This window comes from Megalobrama amblycephala, linkage group LG4 (genome assembly GCF_018812025.1).
Source record: "Megalobrama amblycephala isolate DHTTF-2021 linkage group LG4, ASM1881202v1, whole genome shotgun sequence".
Taxonomy (NCBI): Eukaryota; Metazoa; Chordata; class Actinopteri; order Cypriniformes; family Xenocyprididae; genus Megalobrama; species Megalobrama amblycephala.
Genome location: NC_063047.1, coordinates 39,982,420 through 40,001,745, shown reverse-complemented (window position 1 = coordinate 40,001,745; position 19,326 = coordinate 39,982,420). Strand labels below are relative to the sequence as shown.

Below are 19,326 nucleotides of genomic sequence, written 5' to 3'. Positions count from 1 at the left end.
TATATATATACATTTCCTAAATCTCCTTAATAAATTATCACTGTTCTGTGGTGTTATTATGATAATATTTTGCCCTGATAGTCAACTCTGCTCGCTTTTATTCTTAAAAATATAAAGGAAACAATAAACTGCATCTATTTTCTCCTCGCTGAAAGTGAGAGCTCTGCTGTCAATCTGCGGCTGGGGTGTATGGTTTAGGGGGCGGAGTTTGTGTGTCGGGGTGGGCGGGGTTTCCGCTAAACTCTGGGTTAGGTTGATTCACTATCGATCATTGGGGAAAGACGGGGCTAGATTTCCTTGTGGCGGAGAAATCTGATGTGTAGGCAACATGAATCGGGCGATCGCGGGGCGCAGATTAATTTTAGCACGTTTACAGAATTTCTTCCAGACTGATTATCTTCGCCGATTAGATAAACGAATACAAATAAAATAGTTTTTTCCACCTCCCGTGCTCCAGGAAGAAGTGTTTTGGATCGGACTTGCCAAAATCGCTACTTTGTTTCTCTTATGGACGGTGTGTGTGTGTGTGTATTACCTAAAAAAGTAGCCGCGTCTTAACAGAGTTACGCATCGCTACGTTACGTGAAGTTGGGAGAAGCGAGGCCCGATCTCTTGACCCGTGGAGTACTCTTGAGTCTCTCTGGATGGATGGATGGGTATGGGGAGAGCAGGATCTTACTACCCCGGGGCTGAGCGCCTCATCTCTCCGGTACTACATCTACTAGTGCTGTGCACCCTCTCCTCTCTCATTCACATAGGTAAACATGGTCTTACCACTTTTACGACTTTATGCATGATTCGTTGGACGTAAACAAGTTAGAAAATACCTTTAAAAGTAGCTTTTGTATTTAAGGGCTGTTTAATTGTCGCTTGTATAAACATTAAATAGGACTTACGTGCGATATTATGACAGTGCTGGTTAATATTTAGTTATGTCCTTACGGGAAAAGTGAATAGTTGTTTATGTGTCCTTCATCCTTGTCTTCTTCTTGTACACTTATTGTATCTTTATTCCCAATTCATGTAGTGCATTGATCTACGCGTCCCTCTTGATTGGCTGCTTTTTAAAGGATATTAAATATTTATGAGTGATCATAATATTAATTAATTTCACATTATATTCATGAGTGATTGTTTGATTCGGTTTTATTTGTTGTTTGCTTTTGTTATTGCGATAGCAGGCAGCATGCTGTCAGATGCAATAAGATTAATATTTTTTCTCATATATCTAGATTTTGATTCTGTATTTTTAATTTATTTATTTATCTATCTATTTTGCGGTATCGATAAATGTTTTTAAAAAATAATCCATGTCTACAGCTCAGTTAGCGTAATCAAGAATTATTTATTTACTTACTTACTTGAAAGCCTAAATTCAGTTAATTTGGTGCCTTTGACCGCTTTGGACAAGTCTTAAATGATTTCGTTGAAAATGGGTTGGCTTCTGAGCAGGAGACTGTGAATACTACACATTTGGTGCCCTGTTTTCTCTTGGCACCTTGTCAAGTGCTCCACTTTGGGTGTCCTGGCCGTAGACTGTGTTAATGCCATTGTGAATTAAGAGGATATGGAATGCTGCTGGGTGTCCATTGAGCAGTCACACCTTCATAATTAATTTAACATGGACCCCGGGCAGACAGGCATTATGCACTTCACCATTCTTCAATGAAGAAAAAAAATATGAAATAACTCAACCTAAATATGTGTTAGTTTTCAACATAATTTCAAAGTTATCCATAAAAGTATTAGTATTTTTATTGAATATGAAATGACTATTTCAAGTGTCATTGTCCCTTTCATGCTTTTATATGTATAACGCTTTATCTTCAGCTCTATGCTTTCCCTTTCAGCTGCAATATAATAAAGATATAATTTAATATAAAAAATATCTGTTATATTTTTCAAACAGTAGTTTATATAGCCTATTCAATCTTTCATTTGGCAAGAAGATTATATAAGAATACAAAACTGAGTATTTTCTTTTAAACAACTGCATGCTTGCTGTTCTTTGATTTCATTTTTGGATATTAGATCTGGCTGTATCGTCTCTCAATTGGTTTAGTCCCAAATATACATCTACCCCTTGGTGGTATTTGATTGGATTATAATCTTGGCAGAAGCAAGAGACAGTTGCAGCTGTTCGGTTTCTTTATTTTTTTTTATTTCTCTTTCTTTCTCATGTCTGGAAGAGTGCTTTATTGTTTAGGGTTTGTGAGATTTTACAGACTACCTTTAAAAAGATGCCTTTTAAAACTTGTTTAATGGATGCTTTTGTGGTTAACTGTGATAAATCTTACTATAATACTGAAATGACCAGAATCGTGATGTTCTTGATTTGTCTCATGCTGTAGTAAGGTTATGAAATGCTTTAAGTTACAAATAAGAACAAAAAGGAAAGGCTGACAAACTAGCATATTAAACCAGATTATAAAGTTCAGTGCGACACAGTCTGAGCTCTGAATTTAAGGCTGGAGATGTCATTTAGACATTGAGTCTTGTAAACCCCCCCTGCTTTCTCCAGATCTTCACGTTGACTCCTGGAGAAGGCGTGGGCCTGTTGACCTCTCTGCCCTGGCCAAATTCCACATCTTGAAATTTCACTCCGCACACACTCTTTGGGCCCCTCTACAGCTGAGAATGGCTGCTCAAACGGCCGGCCACCCTGAGAAAATATTTCCAACGACTTAATAGCAACAAGGGTGTGCACTGTGCTCGAAATGAGACGGATCACCCCAACAGCAGGATCGCAGAAATGAACTGAGCCAGTGAAACAAACATTGTTTTCTCGGTCCTGTGTTTTACTGTTCGTTTGGTTTTATGATCTTGACAGGAATAATAAGCACCCCGATAGCTGTTTAATCATTTAAGTAATTTTATTAAATTTAATATTAAAGATATATTATGAATAAAAAAATTATTTTTATTTAGGTTTGTGGATATTTTAAATATGGATGTTTAAAATGGAGTCAACTGATTATTACTGTCAATTTCTGGCATTTGTTTATTCAACCACATTAGCTTATAGACCCGGTTAGTGAGACGTTTCAGGGTTTAGGTTTAACATTTGTCAGGACACTGAGACATTCTAACACAAAGTGTGATAGTCAGATTTTTTTTCCCCCTCGTCTGCCAGTGCTAGCTTAGGATCTGCTGCCCCCAACTGGGGGTCCCCAAGACATTCCTCAGAAGTGTTTTGCACAGAGACTATAGTCAGAAGGATTAGAAGTTTTAAATATAACAAAGATTATTGGAGTATTTTTCAGTCTTTCTACTGCCATTTCTGTGTTGTTAATTGTGAAGTATACTAGCAACTGCTCTTTTTTTAAGGTTATGGCTGTAAATTCAGTTGCATTGGGTCGCTTACACCAGCTTTTAAGGGGATTGTCTGGTGACCAGCTAATTGCATTTCAACAAGCAACCAGCAAAAACAACTCATCTCCAGGACTGTTGTGAATTGGATTACGGTTGGGTGGCAGTTTTGTCACTTTAGTTCATGGCATACACACATGTTCTGTGCCCTTTTACGTTAGTCTGCATTCAAGTTCCTCACAAAATATCATAGATTATAAAACGGACACCCTCCCCTAACACCTCACACCATGCTGCTGAGAAAAACAATGGAGGCACATGCGTTTGATGGGCGGCGAGGTCACATATGGCCAGTGGGACTCCATGAAAAGCCTCTCTGTTTCTCCATGATATGTAGGACATACCTAGCTAATACGGTTACATTTGCAGCACAGCCTTTGTCGTTTCATACCCTTGCCCATTTACCCGGGTCACGATTCTTTATTTTCGAGCGAACCGCTGTTTGTTCGTTCTTCAGTATTACTTGGTGCGCATCTGCTTTGAGCATCCGCTCGGACTATAAATGGGAATGTGCCGGAGATGGCTTTGTCTTGCATGCCTTGCCAAGTATTCGAGTTTTTTTGTTCTGGTACAGATGTCACTGGAGCCTTGCCTGATAAAACACAGCGGGAGGTGGATGGGAGCGGGGACTGCCTCTTTCCTCTCCCTTCCAGCCAATGTCTTTCTAGCACAACATCAACATGGCTTCGGCCAGGCTACCGTATTGTCTTACAGCATGTTTCTGAAACACAATCCAGCCTGTGCTTTGTCATGCCTCCTTCTCCTCCAGCGCAACGCGGATCGGCCGATCCGTTACAGCACTCTGCGCAGCAGCGCGTCATCTGATAATCAAATCAGATGCATTTGATTCCGCTGCGGTCGGAGTTATTGGCGTGGCAGGCAGAAATGGGTGGCCCTGACTGTGTAAGATAGAGTCATCACAAGCGTGTTAATGGAGAGGCTGCAGCTGATATCAGATTAGGACGGCCTCTCTCTGAGCTAATGCAATTGGGCCGCACTCAAAAGTGAGGCATTAAGACTCTAAGTGATGCAGTGTGGAGGCTGTTGTCCTTTTCTGGGAGATGTTTTTCTGGTTGTGCCATGTCATTGATGACTAATTGGGGGCGGCGCATGACATGATGACCAGATCTTGGGTGTATTTTCGACAACAAGTGTGTATAAAATAGGGCTGGGTTGAAAATACTGATTTCTCGATTTCAGTCCGTTCTCATTTTGATGAACCAGTATGGATTTTTAACTCCCAAGAATGCATATTTTAGGCCCTGTTTCCACCTGGCATTAAGATGTGTTTCGGTCGATCGGATCACAAGTGGGCATTGCTGAATACCGGTGTAAAAGTTTTGAGCTTGTCCACTTTTGACCACTTCCAGAGCATGCATTAGTCTGGATTGCTTTTGTAGTGTAAACGCTCATGTGGTTGAATGCGTTCGAACAGCCACAAAAAAATGCTTACTCTCTGCCTGCTTACTTAATGCATAAACAGTATGGGAAGCGTGCTAGCCAGACAGGATTTAAACTTTGTCAGCTGAAGACCTTGTGGCTTGTGGCTATCAGAGCAGAAACGAAAGCTGATGCTCTCCGTAAGTTTTTCTATCTCCTGTCGCATTCATATTTAAATTGCACAAGCTTATTTTGTACATTTACCCAAACATAGACCGCCCCCTCTAAGAAATCAGGACAGAAGTGGTTGAAAGTGGTTTTATCACGAATTTTTATAAGTAAATGCCGTTTTATTGTAGCGTGAAAGATTATAAAACCGATCACCTCTTTACTAGTAGTTATAGCATGAAATAAACATGAATGAACATCAAATGTCAACCATATCGGTATTGGCTGATATATGTTATTTTTTTAATGTTATCATTAATGGCCAGGTAAGAAAATTTGGCTGATCCATCAAAGCTGATAAATAATGGATAATTTCCTTCAGCTGAGACACTTTAGTTGCACACTGTGCACCATGATGGTTTTGAATTGCTTGAAAAATGATTGCAATCACTTCAAAAAAGTAAACAACGTTAAAAAAAAAAGTTAAGTGCAACGTGTAGCGCAAGTCTGTCATATAGGCTACATAAAATAGGCTATAAGCAGCTCAAACAGCAATGCACAACATTAATAACTATGACTGGGACTGTTATATTATAACATTATAAAGAGAACACTATTGTAATAAAATGTTAGAATTATTTGAGTTTAGTTGCTGACTTGCCATGTTTCAATGCTTGTTATGGGAAGAGCGCATCCACAACAGGAGTTACACATTCTGCAGCACACAATAAGTTCACTTATGCATTTGTGTCATTTTTTGCAGATATAAGTTGTAATATTTAGGTTGCATAATTATATGGTTAATCTCATATAGGATGAGTTGGGTTGAGCTAATTAACAAAGCGCTTCAGTTTCCTGGTGTTTATTCAGCTCTTCGCATGCAATTCAAATAGTAATATTAATTTTAGATGTTTGTTTTTCAAAAACGATACATTATTAATAATAACTAGCACTTTTATTTTTCTCGTATTGTTTTCATCAACAATATGGTTTAATTAAAATCATTTCATTAGGCTATTGTCTGTGCGGAGGCTATTCCAATTTATTTATCCATGGCACATGCATTTTGATTCTTTATATGCAAGTAATGTTGTTCAGTGACTTGTTTGCATTATATAGGCATTTTGATTTATGTTGAAGTGCTTAGGACATGGCTTTTAACGGTGAGACCTTTGTTGATCAGGCTCGCAAAAATTATATTAAAAATTGCATTTAGATTTAGATTTATCGGCCAATATATCGGTTATAGGCTTTCAAATATAAAGAATTATCGAAATATCAAAATTTTGATATCAGTGCATCCCTAGTACCAACTGACAGGGTTTCCTGTAGCCTATAGTTCACAGCATTAGTTGAGAGATTTTTTCAATTGAGAAAAATGTACGTACTGTTCCTGATATATATCCAAATGAATCCAATCAAATTGAAGTGAGATTGGAATTGAATTGAATCACAAGCTTGTCAATAGAAATCGAATCAAACTACTAAAACCATAAAAATGTTATTGAATTGACGTATGTAGTATTCAAAGAAAACACTTTTAATTGTTACCCTTTGACCACACCCAAATGACACTTTTAGGAGGTAAACAGTTGCATGTAGTTTGCATGCCATGACTCTTATGTGCTTACAAGCACATGTGCTGGTTATGTGTGGATAGCAGCGGGGCCAGAAAAGTGTTTTTCTCATTTGAAGTGCCGTTTTATTTGATTTTATTGCGGCCATAAGCATTCTCCTTTGTAGATAACAGGAGGTTTCACACACTCGTTGAGCCGACTGTTAATGTTTCTAGACCATAATGTAAAACACACATGGAGTCACGTTGTGAGGAAAAGCACAGTCCACTAGCACACCTTATTATGGTTAAGCAGTTTAAACTGGTTTATGACAGGAGCCACAACAATAGCTGTTTGATAAGATTCTATCTTCTATTTGTGCTCCTTTGTTCATAGTTAATGTGTTTAATTGGTTAAGTCAGTATTCTATTAAATGTCTAGTTTAAAACACATGTGCCAAGTTCTTAGAAATGTATACTCTTTGAAATCATGTTGGTTTCATATGGTTTTGAAAGACTTTTATACCATTTTATAGAGTTTAAGAATGTCATGTAGTGTAACTATCAACTAAAAAGTAATAACATGTGACATTTTCCTTATGGATACATATGAGTAGAAACAGTTTTCACTCAGAAATTGATAGTAAAATTCACAAACAATTACACAGAAATGGCAAGTAACGCATTGAAATTTTGAAGTAGAAAAACTGAAATAGTGTTTTCTTGTAAGACACTCCAATTATCCGTGTTTTATTCTCAACTTTTAAAAAAAAATATTTTTTACAGTTTGCACATCTTTATCATTATCTTCTATTTTTTCTTTTCTTTTTTTTTTTTTTATCAAGGCAAAGAGTATGATTTTACGAATATCAGGAATTCATGAAAATATATAATAAATATGCATTTTTATTTAACATTTTACAACCTGAACTAACCTTGCATATCTTTAAAAAGTTCACATTATTTGATATTTTAAGAGACTTGTTGAAATTGACAGTCATGAGCATCTGCAGGTATCTTTCTTTGGTATATTTCCTGTTTTGTTTTTGTTTTTTTTGTACATTGCTTACACCACATGACTGGTTCTCTGTTTTTTGTTTTTTTGTTTTTAAATAAATAATTAAAATTATTAATTAAAATACCATGCCAAACTTTTTAATAAGGTTTTTTTTTGTTCATTTTAAGAATTTAATAAAAAAAAAAATTCTTCATTATGGTAAGATAACTGCTGTATTATGCTGACATTAAAAAAAAAATTAAAATGAAATTTAATACACAAATGGAAAAACATGCTCATCATTGAAGAGGTGTATTCAAGTTGTTCATTTTATGTATGAGTTGCAAATATTAATTTATTCAAATTATTATTATTTTTTTTTAAATGAAGATTGTTTAAAAAACATTTTATCCTTTCTTTCTCAGGTGAGAGCCAGGTTCCAACTCCACAGTGCCGCATCCAAAAGTGCACCACCGACTTTGTCTCTCTCACTTCCCATCTTAACCCTTCACTGGATGGCTTTGATACTGAGTTCTGCAAGGCGCTGCGGGCCTACTCTGCCTGCACCCAGCGGACATCCAAGAGCTGCAGAGGCAACCTGGTCTTCCACTCTGCCATGCTGGGCATCAGTGACCTCATGAGCCAGAGAAACTGCTCCAAGGATGGGCCCACATCGTCTACCCATCCCGTCATCACCGTTGAGCCATGCAACTACCACAGCCGGCATCACCAAGTATTGCGGCCTGGGACAGGGACAGGGGCTCCAGAACACCCACGACCGACCTATCTGTTCTGTGGCCTGTTTGGGGACCCTCATCTTAGGACTTTCAAAGACCATTTTCAGACATGTAAGGTTGAAGGGGCATGGCCCCTCATTGACAACAATTACCTGTCAGTGCAGGTCACAAATGTTCCAGTGGTATATGGATCCAGTGCCACAGCAACCAATAAGGTGAGTTGTTTTTATAATTATTTTTTTATGTGTAGAACTAAAATAACACTGGTTAACTTTGAACTAACAAAAAACTTTTTACTGAATTTATTAATCTAGGTTCATATTAATTGCTAGATTTTTTTTTCAAAATATGTTAATTTATACAAATTTAAATGTTAAAAATATTTTAGTATATTTAGAAATTAATATTAAACGAGATGAATAAATCTTGAACATGCTATGTTCTTAGTTATTTCAGAGCTTAAAACTTTCAGATGAATTTGTTCGTATGAAATTGTATTTACTTTGAAGAAAAATTGAAAATGTTTACATGTTATACTGTGTTGCATTATAACATTTAAATATCAATTTACCTTCACCATGAGGAGACTGAATAGCCACATTTGATTGAACAGGCATACAGTAGTTTGTTTTGTTTCATAAATAAGTTTAGCTTTTTTATGTTTAAATCACAACATTCTGCATTGTTATTATCTTTGTTTGAAGTGTATGATGTCTCTATATATGACTATATGGATAAGATTATCAGAAAGAGCTGCAGACAGTAGATAAGACCTATAACTTTCAACTTTGACCAAGTATTCACAGGTGCAAGTTAAACAAAGCAAACAGCTCCAGTCTCATGACTAACACTTGTGACCAACATGTCTGTGAAATTCTAATATCATTAATGACTGGATGTAGCCTGCGCTGTGGCGTGACCCATAATAAGGTGACTTTGAAAGAAGCCTCTGTCTTCAGTTTTCCAAGTGTGGGGCTTATAGTCAAACACACCCGCTTACACACAGACCCATTTCGAATGTGCTGATGCAGAATATTGACTGCTAGCAGCATGTTTACAGATTTTTGTAATGTGAAACATCTGGAAGCTTAGGAATATTACAGCCTGAACAGTCTGCGTTCGTCAGATACTCGTCGATTTTGTCCTCAAGTTAAAACAGTTCAGCTTATCATTGGACAGATGTGGCTTCAAATGCTAAGTTTGGCTGCCCATGCTAATTACCTTTCGTTTGACCCCTTGACCTTGAAGGTGGGGAGCCATTATTAAACATTTGCAAGTAATTATTAGCATACACCGCTTAACTGAGGCCTTTTCAGCTGCCTCACCTTATGGCCAACTGGTCATCATTTTTCATCCTTGTCCTGTGTACAAAGCTGCTATTCATCCACCGCTAATGTAACGCCACACTTCTTGTTAGCCAGTGCTTTTGCTTCCCACAAGTCTTAGAGTTTCACAGTCTAAGGACTGTATACTGGGTGCATTTTATGGTTAACACTAACATGGCAAAAGGGTTTGCGGATCTGTACATGCGTGTAATATTCTAAAGAACTGCACAAATCCAGATCTTCTTGTTTTACTGGGATGAAGTAATTCTTGTTTTCTGTGCTAGGCATAAAACCACTTTTGTAAGTGTGTATTGTGTTATTATTTCAGTGTTAGTAAACAATCTCTTATCCCAGTGCAAAATGCAAAGACTGTAAATAGGCCATTTGTAGGTTGATTGCTCCAAAAACTAACACTGTGGTGTTAGTCAAAACATTGCTGTTTGTTTGTGCATCCTGACTGGACCAACAGAGCAACACTGACTCAATCAATGGTGTGAATTTGTAACGAGACTATCCATTTGTCCAACCAATGGCAGATATGGGGAATGTTCAGGAAACCAGTTTGAAAACAGTCATTGTTTTTGAAATTCCCGTTTTTTGGGGGTTTTTTTTATATTGTAGTAGATGTAATTGATTTATTTTAATTGGGTCTACAGATAAATGGCACCTTTTGGTGGGTCTCTGCAAGTTATTTACATAAGTTTTTAAATAAAGTAATTTATTTAATGTATTTTTTTGTGAATAATTATTCAACTTTTTAAATAACAGCCATTCAATAACAATTAGCTTTGCTAAAAAAGAAAGATAAAATACATTTCTGACCATTTACATTGCAAAACAATTTTCAAAGTCATATTATATTATGTTATATTCTAATGATCATATATGTTATTAATGTATCAAAAAGCAGAAATAAAACAATAATGAAGTTATTGATATTGGTCATAAAACAATCTAGTGATAGAGATTATACGCACTTCACCATTACTATATGCGTTAGGGATGTAACAATATATTGTGTCACAGTATATCGCAATACAAAAATCCAACAATATGTATGGTGCATAGTGACAATATGTATTGCGTATAGTTCACCCAAAATGAAAAAGTTTACCGAGTTTTAGTGTCAGTAGTACTACATTAAACTACTATATATAATGTTGAATATAATGTATAATAATGCAATGGGGGAATATTTGTGGGTCCTGATAATGCCAAATGTCCTGTGTTACCAGTAAAAAGTGGCCTACATTTATTTTAAATATATCTAGTCAGTGACTTAGTGCAAACATATTCATCTAAAATAATTCTGTATTTTCAGCGTCAGAATCATGAATATTTTATTGTGGTATCAACATTGTCTTGTGCATTGGGTTACCAGCACCAAGTCCAAGCCTATTCATTTCCACCCCCAATGTAATACCAAATTTAGCATTTTAATCAACAGTTAATTTTTTGTTATCCTTTTACCATATGTCTTGGAGTATCACAATAATTTCGTATCTTGAGTTCATTGTGATATGTATCGAATCGTGGCATGAGGGTATCGTTACAACCCTTAATATGTATTATTCACCATTAACTGTGATAAAATGGAAGTAGCTAGCGCTATTTTATTCAATATTGTGAGTGATGCAGATTATTAAAAAAAGTAGGGTGGGGACTTTATTTTGCCTATTCGTTGACTGGATTTTGAGAAGAGTGAAATAAGCACTCTTACAGTTGATTGTGGAGGGCTGAGATTTAAGAGCTCTAAATTAATTAGAGAAGTCCGGCAAATATCATTAGAGAGAAGTCTGTTGTGCTACTGGTGGATAGTTAGGACATTTTGATTGCAGTAAAAAAAGAAAGATATGAATGGATGAATCATTCACAATAAAATCAATTACATGCATTTAGAAAATAGAAATAGGGTGAATTTTCATTTCATGCCAATCATGAGTTCATGATTGATTTCAACTATTCTCTCTGTTCTTCTTTTAAGATTACGATAATCTTCAAACCATACCAAGAATGCACGGACCAGAAGGTCTACCAGGCCGTAACAGACGACCTTCCAGCCGCCTTTGTGGACGGCACCATCAGCGGTGGCGATAGCGAAACCCGCAGCATCTGGATCCTGGAGAAGTCGCCCGGTCGGCACGTAGAAATCCACGCCGCGTACATCGGTGTCACCATCATCGTACGCCAGCAGGGCCGTTACCTGACGCTAGCCGTGCGGATGCCAGAGGAGCTTGCCATGGCCTTCGACGAAACGCAGGACCTGCAGCTTTGCATGAACGGTTGCCCCACATCAGAACGCATCGACCAAGAGGGACATCTTCAGCTGCCCATGCTGGGCCTCCAGCAGGCCGGCTTTCAGCCGCAGGCGAGGGTCGAGGCCCAGAGAGGCGTCTTCACCCTCGAAAGCGCCTCCAGGAAGTGCAAGGAGCAACTGGAGGTTAAGGACATCTATTTCCACTCCTGCGTGTTTGACCTGCTCACCACAGGAGATGCGAACTTCACCACTGCCGCCTACAACGCCCTGAAGGACATGGAGACTCTGCACCCCAAGAAGGAGCGCTGGCATATTTTTCCTAACTCGACCGCTGGGCTGAGGCCGTTTTCATTACTCCTCAATGCACTGCTAACCGGCTTCCTCATCACTGTGCTTTTATAATGCGTACAGTGTTTTAATAACTGTTTCGAAGACGAAAAACGATGGAAAACGAGACTGTAAAAAGTCAGTACTCTGGGTAAAGGGTACTTTGTATATACTGTCTGTGTGGAGAATGAATGTTAGAATACGAACCTTCATTAGACTGTACATTTTGTGTAAATGATGTTTTCAACAGAGCTGAATATTGTAGATTTTTGTGAGTGAATTTTTTGAAATTTCATGTTTTTGTCCTCAGGAGAGGAAATCTTAATGGAAGCACTTTATTTTTATTTTATTTTTTGGTTTTTGCAACTAGAAAACAGTGTTCCACGGAACAAGTGCTCAATAATCTTTCTTGGTACACTCAGCGCTTTTTTTTTTTTCTTTTTATACATTTCTGTAGGTCTCTATACAAATGGTACTTACTTCACCATTTTTCTCTGTAGAACCGTGTTAAACAAGTTTCACAATGTGGTTGGCATAGTAATTGTCATAGTCGTTTAAAGAAGGATCATGTTGACTAGACATTCACCTTATCTGTATTTTTAGTTCTAGTACTCAGCACTGTTGAGTAACGTTGATCAGCAAAAAACGAAGTGAAGAATTCAGGCGAACGCAGCAGACGTAGGTTGAAGTGCACTTAATTCAGAAATTCAAATGGGAATTTGTCTGCCGTTGACCTTTGGAATGGATGTATTGGAAGTTCGGTCCATTTTTATAAATGACAATCAGAATTTCTTTAGTTTGGTACAAAATCTACCTAATGTACGAACACTAAACATCAATCCTGAAGAGTGCATTTTAGAGACACCAAAATATTTATGCTAAAAGTTTCATCCTCTTCCAGACTAATTTCAGAGTGAGTGGCTCTCATTGAGTGAACTGGAAAATGGATGTTGCATAAGTGCTAAAGTGGGCCATGTCTCATTCCTGGTCACTCAAACGGACTTGCAGCATCTTCCAGAATGGCTCCTCACAAGATTACATTTATTAGCTTTGTCCCTTTGCCAAACAAATATTGACTATCTGTTCAAAGTGTTAAGTTCCCTCTTGTCCTTGTTTTATCCTTGACCAAAGATATGACGCAGAACCAACACATTTTGCTAGACATGAGACTGTGGGCTTCCCTATAAATTTTGTTTTTTTCCAAAAAGATTGGTATTGTCATATGTTTAGCAAGCTAGTGCCATAAATCAACTCACCTGACTTGGCTTTAAAAAGCAGAAATATGTTCAATTGAATTGTTATTTGGCCCCACGAGCATTTTAACAGTTATTTTGTCTGCCAAAAGTGCAACTTGAGCCGTGGTTCTTTTGCTGAATGCACCTCAGCAGTGATTTCATTGAGAGCTTCAAAGCAAATGAAGGATATGCAGAAACACTTATGTCTCTATTTGCTATAAATGTGGCATTTGGCCTGATGGACACATAATTCATTTGATGAAATTGAATTGTACACCTTCTGGGTCTTACAGTCCACCTGCTACAGAAGCCATGCCAACACTCCTGATATGCACGTTTCCATACCAAGACTTGCTACTGTAGAGACGTCATTGTTTAACTACTGCCAGTGCTGAAGAGCTGCTACAATACTGTGACAAGTGTAATCGATTGTATTTGGAACACTGGGAGTTTCGCTAGCAGTGATTGGCCGGATCCGAAACTGGATCATTTGATTGGCCGAATGGCCTAAATCAGTGTACAGTGGGATTTTTTTTTTCCACCCCTTAAAAACCAGAACAAGGCATCAGAGTGCAATTAAGTAGCTGCAAAGGAAAGCCTTCATCCTGTGTTTTTGCATTTCGCATTTGATCTTGTGATCTCTTATATTTGTTGTGAACATTGTTTTTGTGAAGAGTGACTGCTCAATGTTTATACTTAAATTATTTATGAAATATAGTGTCTTGTTAGAGAAGTTAAGCTCCATACTCTTGCTGTTGAAAAACGTTTGAGATGTGATTGTACTGCCACCTAGTGGGTCACCATTGTTACATCAGTGTTTTAGTATTGTACGGATGCTGTTTAAAAAAAAGAAAAAAAAAAAGAAAAAGGAAAAATGTGTTATTTAAAACAATAAATACATAAATTCCCCTGGCTTTAATTTGTTTTTTTGTTTTTTTTGTTTTTTTTATTTATGTACATTTATATGTATTAATTTAGCATATGCTCTTGTCCAAAGCGAGAACAACACAGTACAAGTAGCACTAACACACCAAAAGTACCATAGTGTAACACTGTAGCAGAGATGTAAACATGCAACCAATGTTAGTCAAGTGTTTCTTAATATCATATTTCTATTTTTTCTGTAATATACACTACCTTTCAAAATGTTTGGGTTGGTAAGATTTTTTGTATTATTATTATTTAATTATTTATTTAGAAGCTATTTTATTCAACACGGATGCATAAAATTGTCAGTAAAGACATTTATCATTTTAAAAATATTTCCATTTCAAATATATGATGTTCTTTTGAACTTTCTATTGATCAAAGAATCCTGAAAAAAAATATATCACAGTTTCCACTAAAATATTAAACTGCACAACTGTTTTCAAAATTGATAATAGGAAGAAATGTTTCTTGAGCAGCAAATCAGCATATTAGAATGATTTCTGAAGGATCACGTGACACTGAAGAAAATTATATTTTAAAATTAAAATAGACATCATTTAAGTTGTAATATTTCACATTATTACTGTTTTTACATTATTTCTGATCAAATAAATGCAGGTTACTTTCAAAAACATAAAAAAATCTTACCAACCACAAATATTTGAACGGCAGTGTAACAACAAATAAACAAATGCAAACAAATGTTACAAACAAATAAATGCAAAAAAAGACTTGATAAAGCTGTTAAGTCACATTCAAACAAACCTCCTCAATATAAACAAACTTTGTCTCAGTCTTTGATAGAGTGTTGTGCACACTGATCTCGTTTCATCAAAGGTTACTCATTGTCATACAGATCAACAGTTTAAGGCGACTTTACAAAGCCATGGCCTACAAAAACAACCTTGTAGTGCAGTTCATTTGTTGTATTGTGCATATGATGTGGTTTTGAGCAGCTATCACACTGATCTGCCCATATCGAAGCACCTGTCTTGCGGCGTGATGTTGGTCTGCAGCTCATCGAGACGCTCATCAACATTCAGGTTCTCATTTACATCAACCTGAGTTCCTTCAGCAGCACGTCCAATTAACTCTGACAACCGTGACAGTTGTTTTTGAAATTCTGCAATTCTGCAGAGGAGAAATACGACAGGTTTCATTTTAATTGTGAAAAATTAATGTGTTGCACTACTGTTCAGTTTGCATAAGCAGTAATATGAGCGCTCACCACTTTATGACGGCTTGCGCTGTCATCAAAATGTTGAAAATGGTGATTTTCAGCAGGAGAATTCTGAGAGCTTGAATAAGTAATAGATCTTTGTTTGCTCGGACTTCTGCAACAGTAGAGAAAATGATTACAGCGCAAACACTAAATTGAATTCTTAGGATTAACAAATTGCATCTTACTGTACCTTCCAATAAACTGCTTTGATGGTCCAAACAAATGTCAGAGGTTTCTTCATCATCAGCACATTCTGAAATGAACACCACATTACTAATGCATTTCACAGTAACACTTTACAACAAGGTCCCTTTAGTTAACTTTATAATGCATTACAACATTAACCAACAATGAACAATAAATGTTGAAATTAAATTGATCTAAGATTAATAAATGCTACAGAAGTATTTTCATTGTTAATTCACGGTGGTTAACTAATGTTAACAAATAGAACCTTTTACATAGTAATGCAACACTCCTAAAAAGAAGGTTTTAAAAGCCTGTTTGGTTGCAATTTATTTTACAGTATATGCATTTACATGTACTTACAGTGTACTTATTTAAGAAAGTACTGGGGAATATAAGGTAACTACATGGGTTAGTACCTAGTTATTACCCAGTTATTACAATTACTATAATAAGTACATACTATAGTATGTACATGGGGAACAGGATTGTAAAATAAAGTGCTACCACATGTTTTCATGACAATGTCATTGAAGAACCATTTTTGATTCCCCAAAGAACCTTTCAGTCATCAGTTCCTAAAAGAACCTTTTTTTCTTAGTGTGAAGAACATTTCAATATTCTAAAGAACTGTTTTTCACTATAAAGAACTTTTTGTACAACTAAAAGGTTACATTTATGTTAAAGGTTCTTCATGGAACCAAAGAACCTTTATTTTTAAGAGTGAAGGACCCAGATAATAACTACAGAATTTACCGGTTGTCTCCTTTGGGAATCCAGCATAGTGTCTGTGCATGAGTTGATCGGAGCCTCTGTGACTCACAAAGCAAGTGTAGGACGTCCATTCATTCGAAGCCACAGAGATAACAGACATTGCACTCTGGATGCCATTGTGTCCTTGGAGTAAGTTAGAGACTGCTGGATTAGTTCCTCTGGTGCCACTAGAAATCCAGGCCACCTCCATGTCTCCTTGATGAATGTCATGGACCACACACACCAGGATGGTCAAGCCGCTGTGATCAGTGTTCAGATGAAATGGTGGAGATAAGATGGCATAAGGGACAGCATCTGATCCCACTTTAGAGATTCAAGATTCATAGAGGTTAGAAACGTTAGTGTTAGTATGCATAGAAATCCAAATCAGCAAATTAAAATGATTTGTGAAGGATCATGTGAAACTGAAGACTGGAGAACTGGGTTGTTGAAAAATCAGCTTTGTCATTAGAGGAATAAATTACATTTTAAAGCATATTAAAATAGAAAAGAGTTATTATAATTTGTAATAATATTTCACTCAATTAGTTTTTACTGTATTTTTGATCAAATATAATTATGTAGCCTTATGCAAATTCTTTCAAAAACTTTAAAAAATCGTACTCATCCCAAACTTTTGAACAGTAGTGTATATTTAAAAACAGGACAAAAACAGCCCAGTTTTAGCAGAAATACAGTATTTTAAATTCTATTATTTAATGACTTGAGCTTACTTGAGCTTTGTAATTGTTAAAAATGTTAGTAAACTCTACAACTTACTTGTAAAAAGCATGGTGGTGAGGAGGGTGGAAAGCATGATGATGTTGTTTAGCTCTATGAGTTCAGTCAGGCAGTGAAAAGGATTATCAAGTTTCAGTCATGTGATTTCACACCCGCCATGGAATCTTTCCATCGGTGTGTTGCTGTGCCAAAATACTGTATGGCTGTGCTAAAATGAGAACACAAAGGCCTGTGCTGCTAAACACGCTGATACACTTATTTTGCCGTCAGGTTTCATTCATGGGGTAGAATAACTCACTTGCAACACAACATTTAAAAAGAGTAAAGTATGTTCATTCACCTCACTGTCTCCTTCCGAGTTCCATCATCATTTGAATTTCAGAATATGTGTTGGACAAATTATGTACTTGAAATAATGAATGTAATGAAACAGACATACAAAATGTTCTATCTGGTGTGATATGTTGCATTACTTGTGAGAATGTGATATAGAATGCGTTTCCAAAGATTCACACCTGTTTTATGTTGGTTTCTTTTGTGGTGAGAGAGAGATAATATCAACACCAACGGCTGTACCTGCTGCTTTGTACATCTGGATGAAATAAAACTGCACTTTCAAAGAATGTTTTGATCAGGTATATGCCAACGGTGCTTGATCTCTTCTAAAAGTCTTTGACATGAAACAAAATAGCAGTATTAATCGTCCTTTTTTTGTAAGTCAGATTCAAGTCTTAAGTATTAATAGAAAGGCTTGAGTCAAGTCCTCCAATGAGAATATACAATATTACAATTATGCAATATTATACAGTCTTTCAGACTTTTTATTATTTATTTAAAATTTGTATTTCTTATTGTGTTTAATGTAATATAGTTTTGTTTCTAATAATTTCTTTCATTTCAATTATATCAAAGTGTTTTTTCCCTCACACATTTGATACTTCATCACTGAAAATAATGTAAGACCAAAAAGAACGAAATGTCCAAGTCATAATCTTAGATTTGAGTACAAATATTGCTGATACTTGTTGGTGATACGATAGCTATGTTCAATAACAACAGTGATGACAATAATAATAATAATAATAATAATAGTAACACTTTACAATAAGGTCTAAATTGTTAACATTCATACTGTAACATTAACTAACAATGAGCAATTTTTACAACATATTAGGTAATAAAAATGTGCATTAACTAATGTTAACAGATACAACTTTTCATCTTAATAATGTATTAGTAAATGTTAAGATTAGCAAGATTAATAAATTCTATAGAGAGTATTTTTCATTGTTCATTATTTAATGTTAACAAAATGAGAACTTATTGTAAAGTGTTATCATAATAATGATAATAACAATAAAACTCCCGCAAGGCACACACACAGGACTTCTTGGATTTGTACCATCTAGTCCACTATGATAACTACAGCCTGTGTGTGTTTTACTCAACATGGAGGCAAGAGCGCGCCTGCCCGGAGAAGATGGACTCTTGTGGAATTTGTTGACTGGGTGCTTCTTCACAGTGGTTCCCCCTTTACCATATGCAAGACAGAGGAGTTCAGCCCACCAGCCATGCACACAGCACCTGCTGCATACTCAGTCACTTTCCCAGCGAATGTTAAGCCACAGCCCACCACAGACAAGGAACCCGAGCCCACCACGATGTCAGCGCCAGAGCTGATGCCTGAGCCCAATATCGTCCCGGAGCCCGAGCCCGAGCCCAAATTCTGACCAGGTGCGTGAGCCGGCAACATCATCCCTCCCCTTGGAAGCACTGAGGGAATATGAGGGAATGAAGTGGAGCCCCTTTCCCTTCTACAAAGGTGGATGTAAGTGCACTGAACTCAGCACCCCTTATAAATCTGCAGGAGAGCGCTGCTGGTAGCACTACGCCTGTCTTCACTGTCTCACATCAGCCCTTTGTCTCCACCTACACTGCCTGCTTGATGCATCGTGGATCCACCTTGGGCTTTTCCAGCTAAGCCCAGGAGTGTCGTCCCCATAAAGCTCCTCTCAGACCCTCCAAGCCCATCACTCCTCCTCTGCCCGTTGACCAGTCAGCTCCACTTAGGCTCCTCGCCCCCTTGGCTTCACCTGGGACTGTCTTCCCCACAGCTCCACCGAGCTTCCTCGTCCCTCTGGCTT

General features: G+C 37.0%; 1 protein-coding gene across 1 annotated transcript; it reads left to right on the top strand.

The window, feature by feature from the left end:
• Positions 1-258: 258 nt before the first annotated feature.
• Positions 259-13,772, top strand: rgmb (repulsive guidance molecule BMP co-receptor b). The gene is made up of 3 exons (XM_048189260.1): positions 259-758; positions 7,895-8,421; positions 11,516-13,772. The coding sequence occupies exons 1-3, from the start codon at positions 653-655 to the stop codon at positions 12,188-12,190; spliced, it is 1,308 nt and encodes a 435-aa protein (XP_048045217.1). The 5' UTR covers positions 259-652; the 3' UTR covers positions 12,191-13,772.
• Positions 13,773-19,326: the final 5,554 nt, after the last annotated feature.

What these genes read in the sequence shown, in the direction of transcription:
- rgmb (XM_048189260.1), top strand. Translation starts at nt 653, where the DNA reads ATGGGTATGGGGAGAGCAGGATCTTACTACCCCGGGGCTGAGCGCCTC. An exon ending in CTCCTCTCTCATTCACATAG is followed by an intron (nt 759 to 7,894) that starts GTAAACATGGTC and finishes TTTCTTTCTCAG; the next exon opens with GTGAGAGCCAGGTTCCAACT. An exon ending in GTGCCACAGCAACCAATAAG is followed by an intron (nt 8,422 to 11,515) that starts GTGAGTTGTTTT and finishes TCTTCTTTTAAG; the next exon opens with ATTACGATAATCTTCAAACC.